The sequence below is a fragment of the Danio rerio genome, chromosome 13 (genome assembly GCF_052040795.2).
Source record: "Danio rerio strain M-AB ecotype USA chromosome 13, GRCz13ab, whole genome shotgun sequence".
NCBI classification, from domain to species: domain Eukaryota; kingdom Metazoa; phylum Chordata; class Actinopteri; order Cypriniformes; family Danionidae; genus Danio; species Danio rerio.
In genome coordinates this window covers 42,040,335-42,065,000 of record NC_141033.1, presented here as the reverse complement: position 1 = coordinate 42,065,000, position 24,666 = coordinate 42,040,335, and the positions used below count along the sequence as shown (strand labels likewise).

The 24,666-nt window shown below is 35.5% G+C and overlaps 1 protein-coding gene across 3 annotated transcripts in view; it reads left to right on the top strand.

Moving 5' to 3' along the window:
- slc35f3b (solute carrier family 35 member F3b) overlaps window positions 1-24,666 on the top strand; it is a 120,753-nt gene that overhangs the window by 64,586 nt on the left and 31,501 nt on the right. Inside the window, exon 1 of one of the 3 annotated variants that reach the window (XM_087279687.1) lies at window positions 3,092-3,352. The exons of the other annotated variants lie outside the window; for them this stretch is intronic. Coding sequence (XP_087135813.1) covers window positions 3,277-3,352 — 76 coding nt within the window. The 5' untranslated portion in view covers window positions 3,092-3,276. Of the gene's footprint in view, window positions 1-3,091; window positions 3,353-24,666 lie in introns of those variants that run through there. 3 annotated transcript variants of the gene reach the window in all.

Genomic DNA, 24,666 nt, shown 5'->3' with positions numbered 1-24,666 from the left:
ATCCTCTTCTGGTTTCCATCATGATTTTTCCATTAAACACCTGCCTAGCTGTGAGGGAAACAGGAGTGGAAAATGGGCAGGATTGCAGTAAATTGAAGGAGAACTGCAGAGAAGGCAGGAAAGTGAATGACCTGTCTTTAGCAGGTGACGTTTTAACCCCCACAGTTGTAATTTTGTTTTTTCCCTGCAAAAACAGGAACACCAATAATATACAGTATAATATTAATAATAAATGATGTATTGTTACGTTGGTGTTTGCTAAATTATTATTATTAATTATTATTGTTATTATAAGGGAAGGATGGAACATAAGATTGACAGGCGGCAGCAGTAATGCTGTCGATGTATCGGTCTGTTGTGGTAATGAAGGAGCTGACCCGAAAGGCAAGTTAATTGGTTGGTGTAATACAATATTTTAAGCAGTTTTTGTTTACAAATTTAACTTATTTCTACCAAAAGTTCTGTTTACCAATTATAAAATCTTAAGCTCATTTTAATTGAAAATGTTTAGTTATTTAACTTTAAAATACCAAGTCACTTATCAGTTAACTTACAATTAGCTACACATTACAAATGGTGGAAGAAACAACAGATAACAGTGTTAAAGTACTTCTTTATTTGACAAATGCATCTTAAAACATTTTGTAAAACATGTTTAGTTGTTCAAAGAATAGCAAAAATGTTCAAAAATGTACTGCCTTAATAGAAACAATCTCATCTTTCGGATGAATTGTTTAACCGAGGTCCTGACTCTCTGTGGTCTTTAAAAATCCCATGGCACTTCTCGTGAAAGAGCAGGGGTGTAACCCCGGTGTCCTGACCAAAGTCCCTCTCGGCCCATACGATCATGGCTTCCCAATCATCCCCTTCCACCGAATTGGCTCTATCAATGTCTCTCTACTCCACCTATAGCTGGTGTGTAGTGAGCACCCTGGCGCCGTTGTCCTGTGGCTGTCGTCGCATCATCCAAGTAGATGCTGCACACTGGTGGTGGTGTGGAGAGACGCCCCCCTCATGATTGTGAAGCGCTTTGGGTGTATGGCCATACACAATAAATGCGCTTTATAAATACACATTACAATAATTCAAAAACAATTCAAGAGTATTCTTTAAAGTAGCGTTCAAAACTGTGCTTGTCAAACATTCAATGGGCACCAAAAAAAAAATTCTAAAAAGATAACATAATAACATGTTATACATTACTGGGTGTCAAGAAACCTCAAATCATTGCTAACTCTACAAAAAAAAATGTTAGTTGTTTTTCATTATTAAATAAAGTAAGCAGTGAAATCAACATTTTATGCAGTAATTGTAGTTTAAAATTAAGCAATGTCCAAAACTAAACTTTTTAAGTGAAATCTGTTTATTTTAATGAGCCATATTTATTGTGGCCAGACATCATTTTTTTTTACAGTATACTCTCATGGTCATGAGCATGATCTCGGATTCAAGCGGCCAAAACGAGTTTCCTTCACAGGGTGGCAGGGTGCACTTATAGATAGGTTGAGGAGCTCTGTCACCCGGGAGGAGCTCGGATTAGAGCCACTGCTCCTCCACGTCGAGAGAAGTCAGCTGAGGTGGCTCTGGCATCTGTTTCGCATGCCTCCTGGAAACACACCTAGGGAGGTGTTTCAGGCATGTACCATTGGGAGGATGTCTCGGGGAAGACATAGGACGCGCTGGAGGGACTTTGTCTCTCAGCTGGCCTGGGAATGCCTCAGGATCCCCCAGGAGGAGATGGAGGAAGTGTCTGGGGAGAGGAAAGTCTAGGGTTCTCTCCTAAGACTGCTGCCTCCGCGACCCGGCCCTGGAAAAGTGGATGAAAATCAGATGAGATGAGATGAGATAATAATATTATTATTTTATATCATTATTAACTGATAATGATAATTTACTAATAATAATTATTATTTATTTTCTGGGCAATAATGAAGGACATATTTGGAGAAATATTCCTCCTTTTTCTTCTTTATACATTTTTTTACTTCAGTTAATACATTTAAAACCTGTCATTTGTGTATATTATGTGGTTTCTACATTTAATATGGGCACAATATTTATGTGACCTTACATGACCAGAATTATCTGCCCCCTGGATGATGAACCCAAATGAACTGGCTTGCCTTAGAGGGACTCTTGGTCCACTGACATTAAGTTAATTCTTTTGACAGATACAGATAGTTGCATAATAATAATAATAATAATAATAATAATAAGAAACTTTATAATAATAATTGTTAATATTATTATTATTATTATTATTGTTGTTGTTGTTGTTGTTGTTGTTATAAATTTTAGTATCAATATTATCATTATTATTAATATTATTAACCATTTGAATATATTATTTGGAATTCAATAATAATATTTTTTATATTATTAATATTATACATTTATTTTAAATGGTTAATTATTAATTAAAATGTGTTTCTATATAAAAAGTATTAAAACAAACTTATTTCTATGTGAATAGTTTAAAATATTATCATTAGTCATTTATTACTTTATTTAAATTATTAATAATAGTTTTGATTTTATTAATGGTAATAGTAATGGAAGTAGAACATTACCAAATTTATTTTTGTAGATATATAATTTTCTGACGCAGCTGTTATGTTCCCTACAATGTAAGGGTTAACAAATTGTGCTTGTTATTCTAATGTTGATCGGAGCACCTGGAGGAAACCCACGCGAACGCAGGGAGAACATGCAAACTCCACACAGAAACGAAAACTGAGCCGGGGCTTTACCCAGCGACCTTCTTGCTGTGATGCGTCAGCACTACCTACTGCGCCACTGCTTCGCCCCTATTATTATTATTATTATTATTATTATTATTATTATTATTATAAAACATATTTATGGGATAACCTTGTTTTATTCTTCCCTCTGAGCTTCACTTTAGTTCTCTTTTCAGTGACATTCCTATTACTTCATTCATAGGCTACTTGAAACATTCATGATCTTTATTTTTCGGATATAATATCCATCAGCAAAGGCACAGGCGGGTAACATGTTGCGGTACAGCGACGCAGCTGGCAGGATCCCCATCACTGCAGATCTCCATATCCCCAAGCTGTGCAAACTCTATAGGGCAAAGAGGGAGAGAGAGAGAGAGAGAGACGGGCTGCAGCACTGGCTGTCCCGCGTGGAGCATGCAGGAGGATCCTCAGAGGGAGATCAGGGCTACACACATCCACAGCAGTCCGGACACTAATCAGCTTTTAGCGATGTAGTCGATGCGGCTTGAGCTCCGTCTGTCCGAGCTCGTCAAATATGAAGAAACATTCGGCCCGGGTCGCGCCGCTGTCCGCCTGTAACAGTCCGGTGCTCACGCTGACCAAAGTGAGAGGTATGTGCGCAAAGGGGCTCTGTTCGACTCACGATTCACGGTTTAACCTCATTCTGATCAGTATAAACATCTCTGTTGCTTTGTAATAGTGTTTGTAGTTTGAATCGAACTATATGCTGCATGCGCAAAAAGACTATTAATACGGAGGAGGACTGAATGTCTCCTTTACGCATCACCAGTGCAGATGTTTGGTTTTTTTGTGCGCTTTGTGGTTGGAATATCAATGTAAGCAGAGGTTTAAAAATACACCGGATCTTAAGAAATCGGCATGCATGGTTTTTTTAGATCCCAATGGAATGCACATGGAAACGGTGTCATTTTTTGGAGGTGAAATATATTGTTACAGAAATTCCTTTTTATTTATTTTATAATTTTTTTTGGGGGGGGGGGGGGGGGGGGGGGGGGGCGTTTGGCTGTTTTATTTTTATGATTGGGATATAAATATAAGCTGAGGTTAGTATGTATATACTTGAGGAAGAAAACATGTCAGATACATCCTAAAGGAATGTTCATGGAATTGTCATTGTTTGATTTCTTGGAGCTCTGATGTTGATTGCTTCCAAATTTTGGCTGAAATCCTTTTAGAATCTTATTTTGATGTAATTTGCTCTTAGTCTTTCCGACGTTTCAGATGATGATGTAAAAAGTCCATCTGCTTATTATTGCAGACAGAAACTTCCCGTTAAGCTGTCGACTCCCTCCTATTGGCTGAGGCAGTGTTCTGCTATAATAGTACATTTTACTTGCTGTTTTTATTCTGTATATATGACATTAATGAAGCAGCTGGCATTAATTGGGGGTCAATAGCAGCTGCTGTGTAGTTTGGATCATCACATATTTTAACATGAATAAAATTTATATTCTAAATTATCTTCGCTTACAAACTTAACAGCATTCACATAGGATTGTATTGTAATTTTTTATAAACATTATTAATATTTTATTATACAACAAAAACAACAACAACATAATAATAATAATATAAATAATAATAATAATTATTATTATTATTATGTTGTTGTTTTTAGTATTTTAGTACAGCCATTTTAGAATTGTTGTTGTCTTGTTAATAATAATAATAATAATTTTGTTGTTGTTGTTGTTAATATTATTATTGTTGTTGTTGTTTTTGTTGTTGTTGTTAATATTATTATTAATGTTGTTGTTAATAATAATAATATTAACAATCATAATCATAACAATAATATTTAAATGTTACATTTTTAAAAATGCATTTTTTGGAAGTATATTAGAAGTAAAATTGCATATTTTCTTTTTAAATACCTTTCAAAAATGTCTTCGCTTTTTTAGGATTTTATATATGATATATTCCCTGTATTGTCATTTTTTTACATGCAATTCTACAATATTTTTTGCTGTAGCATTAGAGTCTTTCTGCTAAAATTTCTTGGCACTATAAGCAATTTATACATATTGTGTTTTAGCACTGTTACTGATCATATTTTGGGCCACAATCATGTTACCAGAAAGCAGTTTGGTACATCAAGCTGATTACATGTCCCATGTTTCCCATTTACCTGATGTATGAACCCAGTACCTGCTGTTTCCCATAAGGTGTGTGTGCGCATGTGCGCGTGTGTGTGTGTGTACGTGCTCAATACCATTACTAACATTAATCCTTCTGTTCCAGTCGCTTGCCTTTTCTAGATGCCTGCAAAGCATTGATTTTTTTTTATTATTATTTAGATTTAATCTTAGAAAGCAGAACATTCAGGTATTCTGAGTTCACATTTTCCTCAGGTTTTGGGCTCTGTATAAAACTTGTATGAGCACAGAGAGAAAAAAATCAGCAGTTTTTGTGAAGGTTGTTGTGGTACACTGTTTCATCATACTCTGTTGTCTCATTTACATACGTCATATGAATAACCGTCTTCCCAGAAAAATAGGAACGATGCTGTAGAATTGGACTACAGATTGATTGAGCTCAGGTTTTATTTTGGTTTTTAGAACGATCTGTCTTTGTTATTAGTAATTTCTATTTGAGATATTCTCATTGATTCTTTTGCGGGAGCAGAATGGCCTGCTATACTCTGGAGTATGTTTATGTGTAATATAGTGAATGAGGTGTGATGTTAAACACTCATTGATCTTCGGTTTCAGCTCTGGCTCAGACCCAATGGTCCACTCATAGTGTTGCGGTGGTTTAAGTCTGCCTGCAGCCAAATTCTGGCAGCTTCTATAATTACTAAAAGCTTTATGTTGGCAGTTCAGAGTCTTGTTGGGCTTTATGGGCTGCCTTTTGTGGTAAATATACAGAAAATTTTGCGAAAATGTTTTGAAGGTGAAGAGAGTCATTTTTAAGTTAGAACCCTTACAAAAAGAAGAACCATTTCAGTATTAAAATAATTTATGTATATATATATATATATATATATATATATATATATATATATATATATATATATATATATATTTATATAAATATTGGACATTATGGTTCTATATAGAACTAATACTACTATGTGCAAAGTACTTTTATAGAATAAATTTTAGAGTGTAAAAACTGCTTCAAGTTTTTTAATAACATTTACAGTATAAAGTTGATTTCCTCAAAAGTGTATACTGTACGCTACTTCTTTTGTTATGATTGTGTCTCTTTGGGGTGGGGCTATTAGTTTCTTCGGCCAATAAAAACATAAAAAAAAGTTCCTACACTGTAAAAAAATATTCTGCATTTTAGTTTTCTCAACATGATTGTGTGAATTGAAACAAAAAATGATAATTCAACTTAACCTAGTAAGTTTTCGCTGTCCTAACTAATAGAGTGTTTGTTGACTCAACTTAAAAACATTTGCTGAACCAGCATCCTTTAAGTTGCGTCCCATACTTCCAATCCAGCAGATAACAGAATATGTACCATTAAGCCATTTTGCCAACAGCAAGTTAAACAACAGAAGAAGTCAGACACATGGAATATTTTTCACCAGATTTTTTAAATTGTTTAATCATTACATTTGGTAAGTAATGCTTCTTCAAATTTGTGTTATAACTTGTAAAATGACCCGACTGTCAGTGTAATGTTCGCAGTATAAACCTTTCTAGAGCAGAGAGATGATTCCTGCATCAGAAACTGTTGATGAACATTGGAGCAGATTTCTGCAGTGAAAGAGTACACCTAAAAATAAAAAGAGTATAAAAATACATTGAAATAAAGATGTTGAGATCAGATTTGATAATAATTTTTCAAGTTCTGGTATCCAACCCTGTGTTTTTTTTTTTTTAGAGTTGTGAATTTTTGAGTTTTACAGTTATTTTTTTCTTCTCTTGAGATTAAGTTTACTTTACAATTACTTTGTAAACATTACTACTTCATTAGAAAAAATACTTTGTTAAGACAATTATATTGCAAGTACATTATGTGTAACTGCAAAATTGGGAGTAAATACCTTTTAAGAAAATGCATTTCATTTTCTTTTCCTTTTCTACTTAAGAAAATCTGCTAGATTAAGTTCAGTGAACTTGAAAAAATAAGTTAATGTATTTAAACTAAACTTGGCAAGTTCTGCTAAATTGATAATGTAAGTTAACCTATTAAAACTAAACTTTGTAAGTCCAGTTAACTTGAAATAAGTAGTTGGATCAATTTAACTCTGTCAACTAAACATTTTAAGTGGAGAAAACTTAACTTGGAGAATTACATCAGTATAACTTACCTCGGTCAATGCAACAAGATGACTTAACTAAGTTAAGTTAAGTGAACAGATCATTTTTTACACTGTACGCTGACTTGATTTCAGTATTGTGATGTATTTCCAGCTGAATCTGGATCTTTGAATGGAGGTCAGAATGCCATTTTTTTCTTCTCCTCTTCACTATCTAGCATCTGAGAGGATACATTCAGAGTTTTCTGCACCATCCATCAAAATGACTTCATTAGAAAAGAAGGCTAATTTAAAAAGAGAGCACATTTTTTAATAATCATGGCAAATAATTTTTACTCGCACAGATTAATTCATCTAAAATGATCCCTTTAAGATTTGTACACATCAAGAACTAGCTTCTACATATTTGTTGTTAATTTTGTTTAATTGTATCAGTTATGATTTTGATTCACATCAAAACTGCTAGCAGCTGGTGGAAAGTCCCTGTCCTCTAGGTGATCCATTGAATCCTTCATTCAGATGGTTAATGTAAAATGACTCACTCATTTTGAATTGAAGCAAGTTGATTGTCTTGAACAATCATTGAATCATTGGCTTACTTGATTCATTTAAAAACAGATTCATTCAGGATAGAATCAACACAGTATTGCTCTCTTAATTAACTATTTTCCATTGACAAAACAGATAAAAGTACTGACAATGGCTGCTTTCGAAATTGCATGCTTTATACTACCCACATTCATACTATATAGAATATATTTTGTAACAGTCGTGTAGTAAATTAAATTTCAAATGTAGTACATACTTTAAGCACTGTATTCCTCCACAACCACCAAAGCATCAGCTCGGAATATGCCTGGTCCAGGATTATGGATACCTTGGGATCATCTCCTCACAGGTCCTGGATCACATCAATGGTGCTGCATAGTCTTTAGAGACCTCGGAATTAGTATCCTCATTAATAAAGAAAATAATCAGTGTAGCTGCTGTTCATTATGTCATTAATTAAAACAGCTGTTATCTAAACAAACATGTAAGGCATATAAGTGTTTCTAACACAATGTTTGGTGCATTAACACAGGAGGAGTGTGTCCTACAGGTTGTTGTCCAGCCGGTTCACCTGCGTGGAGCACACTCATGCATCATACCATTATGCGATCCATTGAGTGTATGCTTTACTAAAAAGATAGATCTTTAATCTAGTTTTAAACTTGTTTTTTTTTTTTTTGTATTTGATTGCATATGAGAAAGTATGGATGTTTTCTAGTACTGGGTTGCAGCTGGAAGGGCATCCACTGTGTAAAACATATGCTGGATAAGTTGGCGGTTCATTCCACTGTGGCGACCCCTGGTTAATAAAGGGACTAAGCCCAAGGAAAATGAATGAATGTTGATTCAGATCATTTAAAATAAATATTTTGAACAAGCACAAACATCTTTTGAGTGTTTACAAACATAAAAAACATCATAGAATTATTTTTAGCTTTTATAACTTTAATCATGAGCTGATTCTAAAATCTGTACACTAACAGGCTCCATCATGCACTGAATGCTTTTAGACTCGCAAAACAAGTTTTTGATTTGTTTCATGTTTGCAAATTAAGTGACATCCACGATAATGTAAGCTCACACATCATTAAAACAACAATTATCAGTGTCACACATCCCTAACAGGATGCACACATTGCAAAGTTTGGACAACATTTTAGATTCATTTAGTTTTTATTATCAGACTTTTCATCCTCCCAATTGGATGTACACTGAAGTACACGGTAAAAAACTGCAGAAAAAGACGAAGAAAAAAATGATTAGACAAACAGCCTGTGCCAGTTCTTTAAAAGGATTCAGTGTTTTCGCTTCTTAATCTAAATTTGTCATTTAAGTGAAAATATCTAGGGCCTATTTATGTTATTCTTTTTTATTTAGTTTATTCTGTTTTTATGCTGATGGAAACACTTCAGGTGCATGAACGTGTTCTGTATGCTGTTGTTCGCATGTTAAAATAAATCAGCATTTTACATGCAATGTTTATGTGTGGCGATGCAGTGGCGCAGTAGGTAGTGCTGTTGCCTCACAGCAAGAAAGTTGCTGGGTCGCTGGTTCGAACCTCGGCTCAGATAGGGTTTCTGTGTGCAGTTTGCATGTTCTCCCTGCGTTCGTGTGGGTTTCCTCCGGGTGCTCCGGTTTCCCCCACAGTCCAAAGACATGCAGTACAGGTGAATTGGGTAGGCTAAATTGTCCGTAGTGTGTGTATGTGTGTGTGGATGTTTCCCAGAGATGGGTTGCGGCTGGAAGGGCATCCGCTGCGTAAAAACGTGCTGGATAAGTTGGCGGTTCATTCCACTGTGACGACCCCGGATTAATAAAGAGACTAAGCCGACAAGAAAATGAATGAATGAATGAATGTTGATGTGTCAGACTCAAAATAAACACATCAATTATTATTTTTTAAATTAAATAATGATTTAATATTAATCTGACCAGTTAATTGTTAATATTCAGTTAACGAGCGGCAGTTGTCAATTGGCAAAATGAGCATCTCTAGTTTTTGCTAATTTAATTGGATTGAACATAAAACAATTAAGGTGTGCCAAAACAACCTCAAGAATTGTGTTGGTTCAACTCAATTTAAATATGTAGTTTAAACAAGCAGCAAAATGATTTTATTGAGTGTACTCCAAACTGTTGGTTCAAATTTGCACTGAAATGTATCCCTTACTTGTTACATATAGCCTATGCCACTGTATACAGAGCTACAGTGTTTAGTTATTAGTCTACTTCTGAGTACTGAGCTTTATTTCAGCTCAGAAATTAAGCCAAAGGAGTCTGTAAAGCCGAACTATTCCTCCGTCAGGAGGTAAATCTTATGCAGGATGGCAGAAGTGAGAGGCTGTAATAAACCTGCAGTGAGTCATTACACTGATGTGACTCACGCGCCTTCATTGCCAAACTCTTTCTCTTCACATCTTGGCTTTTCTATTTAGGAAAAAAAACCTCTGCGTCCCTGTTTAGATGCCAATAGACCATTTTAAGTTTGTTTTTTTTTTTTGAGAGAGAGAGAGACGTGCCTAATTCTTTAATCGAATGTATTTCAGATCCGTCAGTCATCATGCCGCAAAACATCTATGTTGCTGTGGGTGTTTTCTATCTGACATCAATCAGTTTGATTCAGAGCTTCAGTCTAAGAGTAATGTTTTGCATGTTGCTTGTTGATAAGTTTGTATTTGGATGTACATAATCCTGAATAAGGGGTGTGTTGCATGAGTGCTCCTTTTTGCATTTCGTTTAGTGCACTACTGAGGATTAGAGATCTCATCACACTTTTATTTTCTAGTACAGATAATATATTCATATTATAATATGTATTCTTGTCTTGTTAATTAATTCATATCTTTTTGGCTTAGTCCCTTTATTAATCAGGGGTCACCACAGCGGAATGAACCGTCAGCTTATCCAGCATATGTTTTTCACAACGGATGCCCTTTCAGCTGCAACCCATCACTGGAAAACATCCTTACATTCTCATTCACACAGGTACACTATGGACAGTTTTAGCTTATTCAATTCACCTTTACCGCATGTCTTTAGACTTGTAGGGGAAACCGGAGGATCTGGAGGAATCCCATGCGAACACAAGGAAAACATGCAAACTCCACACAGAAATGCCAACTGATCTCTTCTTAATGTACTCTTCAATGCACAACATAAACATTTTTTTATTTCTTTTTGCAAAGAAACTGCTCATAAACATCCTGCTGCTGCCATATAGACTGGAGTATTATTAAATATCTGTGTCTCGTATACTGTATTGAGCCATTTTGACATCTCTTCATGAACTGTACACTGTATCTGCAGATCATCTATTGGCATTTGAAACAGTCTATGAAGTATTGCAGGAATCACCACTGTAGAACTTGTATGTTGTTTGTCTTATTTTCTTGGCATCTACATCAGCAATTCACCTAAAACTACTATCATTTGTACAGTAAACTCATTCTCCTAAGATGTTTTCAGTTCTTCTTTAACTGGAAGAGTCTGTTTACCCTCTTAGTGAACACTAGTACACAGTCTTTAGGTGTTTTATATTTCTAAAGTTCCTTTGCATTTCCCCCTGCAGCACTGAGACTGAGACTGGTCATGTGCTGAAGGCTCCACATCCTATAAGGACTGATATTTTATTCAAACTCATTTTTTAAGCAAAGATGCTAATGCCAAATTGTACACTACACTGTCATTACATATTACTGGTCTTAGCACTGTGCAGTTGACTATTTTCAATGATTGTAGACTTGTTCCCAAATCTACCCATGCCATTTGTCAGTTATTTTCTTTGGGTCCTATCATACACTTGGCGCAAAAAGGCGCAAGACGTGTTTGCCGCAATGTGTTGCTATTTTCAGACCAGCGCAACCTTAATTTTCACATTTTGTGGCAAGTTGTTTAAATAGTAAATCCATTTGCACCACCAGGCCCGGATTGGCTAATCGGGAGGAGCGGGAGAATTCTCCCGATGGGCCGGTCCGTTTTTTGGCCGCGAGGGCCGGTGTCCCTAGCTCCAGAATCTGTTGCTCTCAGCAGTCACACTTTTTAAATTAATTAATTTATTTACTGGACACAGTCTTCTTATTCATTATTTTACCGCAGCTCTGCTCTTTTTATCTAATGTTGTCTTCTCGCAGCCTTGTGGGCCAGATGCAGCCTGCAGGTTAATGACGATATAACTCATATAATGGTACAGTGGTTAGCACGTCAGCTTATGACGCCACTGACCCGGGTTTGATCCTCGTCTGAGCAATTTTTTTTTTATTGTTAAGATATAAAATACTGTTAGGGTTGTTGAACATTTGAAGTACTAAAGCAGCTGTTTTCTCAAAAAAAGATGTGATAGTGTAATTAGAAACTGAATTGGAAATGACCTCATTTTAATATAGTCAGTCGTGAACTGAGGTGGGCCGGTCTGAGGCTTGAAACTCCAGGGCTGAAAAGGAGTCCAACTCCGGCCCTGTGCACCACTGTGTAGACTCAAGGGTGTGCTGGTCTATAAAGGAGGTGTGTTAAGGTGCATTGTTGGAGCGTTGCTATTTTGAGGAACTGAAATCGACTGCGCAATTAACCAGCTGAAAGCAGGTCTAAAGTCAAGCGCAGAGTGCCTGAGTTGTGCGCCTTAAACATTGCTTAATACACACAGGATGTACAGTAACACACAAATACTTTTACAAATGAAAAAGAATCAAAGGAATAATTCTTAACTTAATTATTGTATGTTTAATCCACTTAAATTTGTAAAAACTAATACGTTTACGTAATTCCTTCATGTTATCCCAACACAAATGGCTTGTTTGGAACCTAGCATTGTTTACAGTGTACGCTATCCCCTTAAGATATGTATGTATGGTCTGTAGAGACCATCTATTACTGCTATTTTTTTCCATTTTGTTTTTCAATAAAAATGCAAAATACCTTATTTTCCTCACACAAGGAGTCTTTTATTTGCTTCATTGTTTATTTCGCCCAGTTCCACCAATAAACTCTCTTGAAGGACTGCTTATTTACAAGAATTGACAAAGACTTGATAAATCCAGCAAGGCTGAGATGCTGTCTCGGACGTTATCGATGAGCCTCAGCACAGTGTTTACAGGCTGAGCTGGATTAGTATTGTATATTTAAGTGGAAGTCTGCAAGCTGCGAGCTGACTGTCAGATTGACACAGGCAGGACATTAGCGTGAAGAGCTGTGTTTGGGGAAACACCTGCAGCGCTGCCTCATCAAATACATTCATTGAGGACTTTTTGCTCAATCTATTACGTATTGATCTAGAGCAGCAGTGCTGGCGGGACTCCAGTCTGTTAAACTGCAGTCCTTCTTCTGCAGCATCTGAAGAGAATTGGTTTGGATTGACTTAAAAAGAAAGATGGTTTAAACATAGATGGCTTTTTCATGTCCTCAAAGATTGAAGTAGGTCTGGGCTGATAAACAATACTACATTGAATCGCAATAAAATTTCTGTCAATAACAATGATAAGCTCTGGATTTTTTTACTCAATATTGATCTAAGAGCAGCGACACAGTGGCTCAGTGGTTAGCACTGTCGCTTCAAAGCAAGGTCACTGGTTTATGTCTCTGCTTTTTGTGTGGAGTTTGCATGTTCTCCCTGTGTTTCCTTCGGGTGCTCCGGTTTCCCCCACAGTCCAAACAGTCCAAACACTTGCACTATAGGTGAATTGGATGTGCTAAAATGGCCATATTGTATGTGTGGATGTGGGACGGTTGCGGCTGGAAGGATGTCCACTACATTAAACATATGCTGGAATAGTTGGCAGTTTATTCCACTGTGGCAACCACTGATGAATGAAGGGACTAACCTGAAGGAAAATTAATGAATGATTGATCTAAGAGCCAATCACACAGAAGAACTGTGCAAAAATGGGAATCTAGAAATGTGTAAATATTTGCGATGCACCGAATTTTTCGCCGACAAATATTATCGCACTCTGAAAATAGGTTATGTTATTTTTTTTTGCCACTCACCCCTAAATTAAACTAAAAATAAGCAAATAAACCAAAAAGTGAGTGAGTCTGAATATATGAGCCAGAGGGACACTGATTAAAGCATTTTGTTTAAGAACGAGTTGCTGAAACTATTATTATTTATATTAAATTTATATTATTTTTTTACTATAAATAATCTTTTATTTAGAATTAAACGTTTCTCCATAGAAGCCAAAAAAGAACCATTATTTTTAAGAGTGTAACTACAAATGTACATCTCCCAATCAAATCATATGTTCTATCATATGTCAGAACTGTCAGACATAAACTTTGAATTTTGTAAAAAAAACAAGACAGCAACAAAAAAACGATATATATATATATATATATATATATATATATATATATATATATATATATATACAGCGGTTCTGTCTGCTTCTTGAATCTGAATACTGATTCAAAAAGAAAATACAAAAGAAAATGAATGAATGAATGAATTAGGTAAAAATATCTTAGAACTTGCACGCATCAGTTAAAGCAATACAAATAGCTGTTATAAATTCATTATAAACCATGCCTTCAAGAGGCTTTTATATATAAAGTAAGGCTTCACAAAATGAAACAAAGCAAATAAAAACTTTTTTTACATAGACACAATAATCAACGAACTCAATCAATCAAATAATTGGCAATAAATCATGAAATGGTTGACATTTAAGTCACACTCTGCGTGATATTTAGTGAATGATCTGTTGAGTCATTAATTGTTTTTTCAAATGATATAATGGGTTATGGCAATTTATTGGTGTAATGATGTAACCTACAATTATAAACCAGTAAATGAGCCTTTTTTTGTTGTTGTTATTATTAAGCAGGGAAGGTTTGTTGAATCAAAATTCATATTACTTCCTATATAAACATCTGATACTCTTTACTACTGTACACAGTCATAAACATTCACACACACACAAACACACTCACAGTGGGTGACTGGCAGAGATGTGCTTCTCTCTATCATGTCTGTGAGCCTTGACCAGGTCACAACTGAGTCTGACATCCAGACATCTGTTCCACTAGCTGGACACTGCTGGGTTTACTGACACACATGCACGCACACACAAACACAAACTGGTTTCCAATGTGGACTCTTATAGACATAATGATGTTTCTACTACACAAATGGTCTATTCTATGCCCCTACCCCTGAACCCGTCCCTTACAGGAAACAATTTGCATATTTAAAATACTTCTTTCTATGTGATTTACATTTATATTTTACCAATGAAGACCTCAATTTTATCCCGATGAGTCTGTGCATTTAGGTTTAAGGTTAGGCGGGGTTATAAAAACAAGTACACACACATTCACTCACTCACTTGCTTATTCATTCATTCACACTTGTACAACTACCTTTATGGGGACATCCTATAGATGATGATCATACTGTTTTAACTTTATATTTTGTTTTCCTTATTCTGAAATTCAATCCTCACAGGAAACAAACGGCATTTTTACATCTTCTGAACACTTCATTCTCTGTGATTAGCTCTTACATTTCTCTCACAGGGACCAAAAATGTCCCCACTAGGTCAACATTTACTGCTATTACTATACTTGGTCGGAAATCTGCAAAACACACTCACACACATTTATACATACATTGCACACATACATTTCATGATTTATGTGAGGATTTGGACAGTATACTTTCCAAAAGTCTGGATGATTTGTGAGCGATTTTCCCCAATAGGACCAAAAGAATGTCCCCACAAGTTCAACAATTACTGGTATTGCTATACTTGTGGGGACATTTGATGAATACCAGGCACATACATACACACAGACTTGAGACACACACACAAACGTCTTATCAGAACTTAAGTATAGTTGACTTATACGGCAACGTGGTGGTGCAGTGGGTAGCGATGTTGCCTCACAGCAAGAAGGTCGCTGATTCGAGCCTTGGCTGGGTCAGTTGGTATTTCTGTGTTGAGTTTGCATGTTCTTCCTGTGTTTGCGTGGGTTTCCTCCAGGTGCTGCGGTTTCCCCCACAGTTCAAAGACATGTGCTATAGGTAAATTGGGTAGGCTAAATTGTCCATAGTGTATGTGTGTGAATGGGAGTGTATAAGTGTTTCCCAGTGATGGGTTGCAGCTGGAAGGGCATCCACTATGTAAAACATATGCTGGATAAGTTTGCGATTCATTCCGCTGTGGTGACCCCTGATTAATAAAGGGACTAAACAAAAAAAAAAAGATTGAATGAATGGATGTTGACTTCATAATAGCACTGCATGCATCTTCAAGCTGTGTCTGTTATAATATAGTGCTGAATAATATTTTTCTTTAATTCCATATTGCAACTTTGTCTTAAACTTGAAACAGCAGCACTGCATTTCTTAAACAATACATTTGAAAACATATGGGTGGCGTCAGCATGAATGAATGCTAGTTTTTAAGGCCTTTGTGGTGTTACAGTAAAGCATCTGTCACTCACTCCAGTTCTGGCTGGCTGGAGTGCAGAAACCTTCAACAGGGGAAAATAAATGCAGTTTAGCACTACTGTTTTGATGTATAATGGAAATAAGAATAAAATTGTTTGCTTTGATGAATATTTTTAGGTATGTTTACCAAGGATACATTTATTTGTAATATAGAGATATCATGAAATATTATCATATAAATAATTGTAAACAATTCAGTAATACAAATTAATATAGGCAATAATTTTCAAAAATGATTGTATTTAAAGTTATTTAAAAAAGTTGGAATTGTTTTATAATTATAAATGTCCTCGCTGTCCCTTCTGCTTGACAAACATCAAATTATTGAAAAAACAATATTATCATATTAACCGAAACTATGGGTATTCTATGCTGATATTCAATGTGCATGCATTTGTAATATTCAGGAACTATTTAGTGCAAACCTGCCTTCAGTAGTGTATAAAGTTTTAGGCATTTGTTTAAGGATAAGTTCAAGAGTAAAATAAAAGTTTATTTATTTATTAGTTAACCTGATTTAACTATGTTGTGAATTCTCTGTGAATTATCACATAAATCTAACTGAATTACTGCAATTACCCACAAAAAGGGATGTCTTGGAAATGTAAACAAATATTTTCACTGACACACAACAGCAAAATATAGGAATAACTGATAGTTTGCTGCCAAAGTAAAAACATGCTCACTATTTACTCACCCTCAAGTGGTTCCAAACTTCTTTCTTCTGTTAAACGCAAAGCAAGACATTGGAAGAAAGTTTGAAACCTGTAACCATTGACATCCATAGTAGGAAAAACCAATACTTTGCAAGTCAATGGTTACAGGTTTCCAGCATTTTTCAAACATAAGAAAATAACTCAGTTTTGTAACAAGTGAGTGAATAAACAATGACAGAATTTTCATTTCTGGGTGCACTATTTCTTTAAGCGGTACATTAACTGTACACTGATTGGCTGTTGTCACATATTTCTGTGATTGGTTTCCAGATAAATCCATATTGAGTTAAATCAGTGAAACAATATCTTCAAATTCATTTTTGTTGGTGAAAATATGTCACCTAAGGGGCCGTTCACACAGAATGCATGTTCCCTCTCCAATGCGCTACTTTTCTATTGTTTTTTTTTTTATAAAACATGCACTTTATGGAAATGTTTGATTGTTAAGCTTGAATCAGAAGTGCTCAGAAGTTGGGCAACCATTGAGAGCTTCTGTTTCTAGTAGAGAGTTGGCATGGCATCTGTTTTATTTACTGTTATTTAATTGCGGATGAGGCTTTGTCTTGAGATATTATTGTATCTTCAAGTACTTATCATAACATATTTTTTCCTATTTCTAATGGGCTAGTTATTGTCATCATTACCAAAGTCCCTTAAAGGCAAGTCATTTCACTCGGCGGCCATCTTTGAAACGCCTCTCAGGCAGTATGCTCTGGCATTCTGTTTAAATGTGGAAACATTAAATTCTCCAAAACTGCTTGCCAAGCCTACGATTAAAGTTCAAATTAGGAATCACTAATAAAATTAAACAACAACTGTCTCTTTAGTTTAATTTCTAAACCTTCAAATTAAACAATAATCTGGTCCGACCCCCTCTGCTGGAGAATCCTCAGTCTATAGCGATTGATGATTGGCGGAGCTTCATTCGCTATATTGATCATTACACTTTTTAAAACTATACAAGTGACATGTCTTGTGTATTCTATAGGCTTTGGCTGGGTCCAAAATGGCCTACATCTCAGTATCTACTACATTTCAATTTTTTTCACGGCCATAAGAAAAGTGTGTTCTATAACTGTGAGTAGTACGAATGGAACTTGGATGTCCTTATCATATGACCTACCATCAGTTACGTCGCTTCACTTCTACTCACGTGACATTATGGATGGGATAGCGTAGCGTCCATTGGATGCGCACTTCAGAATCTCGACCGGCCGAAAGTGCGATACGCACATCGATATAGCAGCATTTTTAAGGACACTATATAACAATAATTCATATTTTTACAGTACTGTGATTGTTGTGTTTAGGGTTAGGGTAGGGGTAGACGTTAAAAAAATGTATTGCGTAATTTAATAGATAATATTAACAATGCTCTGTGCAGCTACTGTTTTACTTTACTGTGACGGTTGGGTTTAGGGTTGGGTGTGGGGTTGACGGTAATAAACTGCAGTGGTAACACTTTATAATAACTACACACTATGAACGATTTATTAATCATTTCATTATCTGCTAAGCATTAACTCTACATTAATAAAAGTTAGTAAGCAGTTTATAACTGCAGCTACAAACGCTCTGTTCTTGACAACCACATTTATAATGTGCTTAATGATTGTATTTTCATACTTTGTTAGTGATTTTATTTTCATGACAAAATTAAGTATTGCATTATTTATAATCTAGTTTTTTAAGCATAGTTGGTTGTTTTTTAAGATCATTCAGAATGCATAAGTAAACCATTAATAAACTGTTCAAATAACCATTAAAAAATCTTATAATTCAGGCATATACTAATAGTTCATTTGTATGTTAGGAAATGCTTTGTTAACTCAACTTCATCCAGTTTTGTGACCTAATCTAAAGTGAGGACTATTTATGCTTTATAAATCCCTTAATAAAATTACTGGACAGTTTAAACATCACATCTTATTATATTGTTAAATTATTATATTGTATTTTGTATTGTCCAATTTAATGTCATATTTTGACACTCCTGTTATTTGGCAATGTTTGAACTGTACAGTAATTTTACTTTTTTGATAAGATCACAATGATTATTGTTCATTTGATACTGATTGTCATTTATAAGGGATTTATAAAGCATATATAGTCTTCACTTTAGATTAGGTCACAAAACTGCATGAAGTTTAGTTAATAAAGCATTTATTAACATACATAGTAACCATTAATATGTGCCTGAATAATAAGATATATAAACATTAATTTCAATAGTTTAATATTATTTATTAATGTAGAGTTAATGCTTAACAAATAATGAATTCACTAGATGCAAATGCTTAGTAAATGATTCTACGTGTGTAGTTATTATAAAGCAGGGGTCTCAAACTCGCGGCCCGCGGGCCATTTGTGGCCCTCAGTGCAATATTTTGTGGCCCGCGCCGATCGCTGTATACTGACAGAATCAGCGGAGCGGGGAGAGAGAGCGCTCCCCGCTCCGCTGATTCTATCCGTACACAGCGGTCACTGGCATTCCCCGCCCGCCGTGTAAACAAAGGGGCGGGGATGCCGATGACGTCACCACGCACCCCGCCCCTTTGTTAGACGCTGTGACGGGCGGGAAGTGTTAGGAGGGAACTCGCGCCGGCCAGAACCAAGGTAAGCTGTTCCCGCCCCTGCCTGCCACTTAGCTACCTATCTGCAGCCTGCCACCTACCTAGCTACAGCCTGCATCTTATATATATTATAGGTAGATACAGACTGGTACAGACTGATGTGACTGGAGTGGGGTGGGGGTGTTTTATTTATACATATATAAGCCTTTTTTTAGGTGAGGGCAGGCACGTGCACACATAGGGCTCAACCTGTGCAGTGCACATGGCCTTTTTAGTCTTGGATAGAAAGAGCACTTCCAAAATGATCAAAAGTGCCACCGCGACGCGGCACACCTTCGGTCCCGCCTTTCAGTAGGCGCGCGACAACACCACTCTTGGCGCGCGACAACACAGCTGATCAGTACGCGCGGATTACACCGCTCTTCAGTACGCGCGCATCCACTCTGCAGATTTGCAGCATATTTATTAAAAACAGTTTAATAACAATAAGCACACAGATGTAATGCGTGTGCGAACTCACATCAAATACAGTAGTATATCGTCCAAGGGCTGGCGGCAGGTAAACACAGGATGAGTATGCAGGCATGGGTCAGAGGCAGGCAAATCTCAATGTCGGTGTGCAGGCTAGAGTTCAAGGCAGGCGGCGTGGATCAGAGTTGGGAAACAGGCACAGGTACAAGTTAGGACAAGGTCGGTAATCAAAGCAAGGTAAGCAACGGGAAAGCAGGCAAGGATGAGAAACGCTCAGTAGTGTTAGCCGGGGCAGAACAAGACGTCTTGCAATGAACTGGGGTGTGTGTGCTGCTTATATGTGTGAGCGTGGGTCATCAACTGAATGAGCTGCAGGTGTGCATGCTAACAGTGTAAGTGGATGACGTAATGTTAGAGGTCCGGTGATGATGACCTCTGCTGGCCAGCGTGGGGAGTTACTGGGACCGAGTCGGTGACACGGGCATACTACTCGGCTCGCATACTGTTTTTAACGTACTATAAATTTTGGAAGTATGCGATTTCGGACACACAACGTTTGTCTATAGCTTTTGTTATTACATCATGTTTATCATTTTACATCACCTTGGCCTTGTACTGCACTATGCTTTTTTAAAACCCATTCCTGAGTGCCAAGTCTCGCGTTTTTTAAGCAAAAACTATAGAGTGTAAAGGATATGGACGTAGTATTCGTGACGTGACACATAGATTTCTGAAAAACACAAAAGAAGCTACCAGTAGGCGTGGCCAATCGTCAACATTTTGCTCATGCGTCATCACACCGGCCGGGGCATACTAAACAAGGGCAAAGAGGCGGAGAGGCACTACAGACGCCTGTTAACATTTTGCTAGCAAAAGCCATTAGATGGGCTTTTCTTTGGGAGAAATGCTTAATACTTCATTACCCGCGACTCATTTGTGTTCTGATCACTTATGCTTGCTTGTGTACTATACCATTAAAGTGTTTAGTCTATTAAAAACACTGCTGTAATACATTGAGCCACTAAACATTGTTCTTATGACGTTTTTCTACAGGAGGGAATGCAAATTACTTACAAACATTTAAAATATAGTCTATATATAGTTCTTTAGCATCTGTCACATTCTGGAGTGTATAAAGGAAAATTTAAATGATAAATGAAAAACAAATACATTTATAGATATTATACAAGTATAAAATTTCACTCACCTGGGAAATGCAGGCCACTTGAATGGTTTGTTGACACACTTAAGTGCACACAGCATGCCATAATATCGGATAATTGTAAGAAATAAAGTGTGTAAAGCCACATAAAACAACTCAAAAATGTGATGCATATGCCGAGTTCAGCGACTAATCTGCTGGAATCAGCTGAGGTGAATTGACGGTGACCAGCGAGACCTAGCTTTCACTCAAGTGGCCACGCCCTTAATTATGCAGACTTAATATAACCTAATATAATAAAAACGGATAAGTTATAAAAAAATTCAACCCCCTCACAGTTGTCATGAAGGGTATTATTAGCTGTACCAGCTAATATTTGTACCAGGCTGTAAACACCTTTTTTTCTGCTGTAAAGTTGGCCATTTTAACAGTGGGCTCAATAGAACTTTGCTCTTTTATGGAGCCAGGACTAGCGGAATTTCGATGCATTGCAGTTTCAATTCCGTTTTTGCTTCACGAGGGAGAGCAGGGAGTTGCCGCTTGGCAAAAACGCATTCGGTGTGAATGAACCATAAGACTTTATATCGACCAGTATAAATGGAAACTGTGATTATGGCAACATGTCTTTTAACATGAAATATTCCTTCAAGGACGTGTGAGCCATCAGAGTAAATCCATCATTCCCAGAATCCCGCAGAGCTGCAGATCTGCCCGCCGTCACACAGATGGCACACACTTGTATTTCATCTCCAACTGTTTGAAGTCCTGCACTGATGTCGCAGACGCGCTCGCCACCATTACAAAACAACATGGAGCTGCTCTGCGTCTGAGCTCTTTCATGCTGCTGGCGCTCAGTGCAGCGTTGGCACTGTAAGAGCTTTCATTATCAGATCTGCACTGCAGAGCAAACTGTGGAGAGCTCGCTGATTCACTCCAAAAACAGAGAAATACAGTTGAAGCCAGAATTATTAGCCCTCCTGAATTATTGGGCCCCCTGTATATACATTTCCCCAATTTCAGATTTTTTCATCACATTTCTAAACATAATAGATTTAATAACTCATTTCTATTAACGGATTTATTTTATCTTTGCCATGATGACAGTACATAATATTTGACTAGATATTTTTAAGACACTAGTAGTGAACATATTGTTGGATAATAACTGCCCCATATCTATCAGCTGAAAACCACTGATAACACGCATTCAATCAAGTTATAACATTCTAATCGGCTGTAGTTTTAGCAGTTTTTATTTCAGATTAAGTTTTTAAATATTCCTTTTATTCCTTTTTCACTTTAATTTTAGTTCAGGTTTTTTCGTTCTATTGTTGAGTGTTTTTTAATGTCTGTATAGTTTGATTCAATTTTAGTTTGAGTTATTTAGTATATTTCTCCATTTTCCTTGTGAAATGTAATGCTTTTTATGAATTTACTCAATTAAATTTTTTCATGTGTCTGTGTAGTTTTATTCAATTCAGTGTATGATTTCTTTTACTTTATATTCTTGTTTTATTTTATGTTGTTTCTAAATATTCCAGTTTCATAAAGTTTCATTTTAGTTTTAGGTAAAATTTAAGAAATTATGGTATTTTTGTGGTCCTTATATTTATTTTTAGATGTATATAGTTTTAGCAGTTTTTATTTCAGATTAATTTTTTTAATTTTCCTTTTTTACTTTAAATTTAGTTCAGGTTTTAGATTTAGTCATATTTTTGAGATTTTTTTTTAAATATAGTTTGATTTAATTTTAGTTGTACTTTTTTAGTATATTTTTCTATTTTTCTTTTAAAATGTAATGTTTTTATGATTTAATCCTAGTTTTTTATGTGTCTGTGTAGTTTTATTCAATTCAGTATATGATTTAATTAATTTATTGTTTTGTTTTTATTTTTAATTTTTTTTTTATCTGTGAATATCCCAGTTTTGTAAAGTTTCATTTTAATTTTAGGTTAAGTTTCAGAAATTATGTTTTTGTGTAATTGTAGTTGATTTTTGAAATGCCCACAGTTTATAGTTTTTAACAGTTTTTCTTACAGTTTATTCTATTCTTATTGTTGTGATTTAAAAAAAATGATGTAATTGTAGTTCATTTTAGTTTTAGTTATTTGATATATATTTCGCATTTTTGCAAAATTGTAAATAAATTTTCAATGTTTTCTATTAATTAAACTGTATGTTTTTAGTTTTATTTTTGGTTTTTAGTTTTACTTTGTTAATATACTGTAGTTTTGTATTGTCCTTAAAATTTTTACTATTTTGTATCCCTGTTTTATTTTTTACTCAAAATAGACTTTTTGCCTTCTTGCTGAACAAATAAGTTAATATTATTTATGTGAGTTTGTTTTGTTTGTTTGTTTATATTCTTGATTAAACAGGAAAAAAGATAGTAACTTTCGGCTGCAGTTACTATCATATATCAATCCAGCGTCTTCATCATGACTCACCATTATGGGCTAAAGCAAATGCAAATGCATGATATTACACCAGCACTTACCAAATCACATTCACTGGGTCACGCAGAGGTCCCGACTCAATTCTGTCATGTTTTGAGGCTGAAATTTCATGGCGTTTTGTGTCTGTGAGCTCTGACCTCTGCATTTCATGTGCTTCTCCTGATTCGTCTCTACATTTTCTGATGCTTTTTGATGAGAAGGACTGCTTCAGTACTGAGCCTCTGGCACCGTCATACTTTAATCTTCCCTGTCAAGAAGAAGAGCTGATTTCTTTAAAACAGACGCTTTTAGAAGTGTTCATGCAGAAGGAAGAAAAGGCCAATGCTTGCCTCAAATTGGGGTCTTGATCGCTCTGTCTGCACACATTTTGTGGCAGTGACAACATGATTGTACTTTTTAAAGGTATGAAATATGGAGCTTTCCAACTTTTTTAATGCAAGCATGAGAATTCACTGTAAGGCAAGATACTGCCGGCAAAAACATTTTTTTTCCATGCATCTGATGTCAGTTTTGAGATTTTGGGCTTATTTTTACTGCATTTTCTTATCATTTTGAAAGTGTAAATGCTAAAATGATTGCTTCTCTGACTGAAATTAAACAAAATAAATGTCAGAGCAAATATATTTTATATACTAAACATCATAAAATAAGAAAAAAATATGTTTTTTTTTATTAAGGAGATCAGGCTAATTTAATTAATTTAATTTAATTTAATTTAGTTTAATTTAATTTAATTTAATTTAATTTAATTTAATTTAATTTAATTTAATTTAATTTAATTTAATTTAATTTAATTTAATTTAATTTAATTTAATTTAATTTAATTCTGATGGAGAAAGATGTAGAAGGCCGTTCACTTCAATTTAAAGAATAGTTCACCCAAAAATGAAAATGTACTCTCCATTTGCTCACCCTCAAGTGATTCCATGTCTTCATGAGTTGTTATTTTTTAGGAAAATCAAACATTAAGAAAGTCAATGGTTACAAGTTTCCAACAGTTTTCATAATAACTGTTCAACCAACAAAAATATAGGATGTGTAAATGATGACTGACGTCATTTTGTGGTTGAGCTATCCTTCTTATTACTTCAGAAAGTCTCCATAATGACCTTTGGATTGTTTTAAATGGCTGTGAAGGTCAAAGACGTGCTCATTATCCAGTAACATCTAATTTAGACTCCATCAGTCCTGCTAAAGCTGTTTTAAAAAAAAATTTTGTGTGAGGTCAAGACTCTTCTCTTAATATTAATTACACAGAATAACCTTCAGAAACTGTAAAACAGTTTTTGTTTTTTTTTCTGCTGGAGAACACTATACT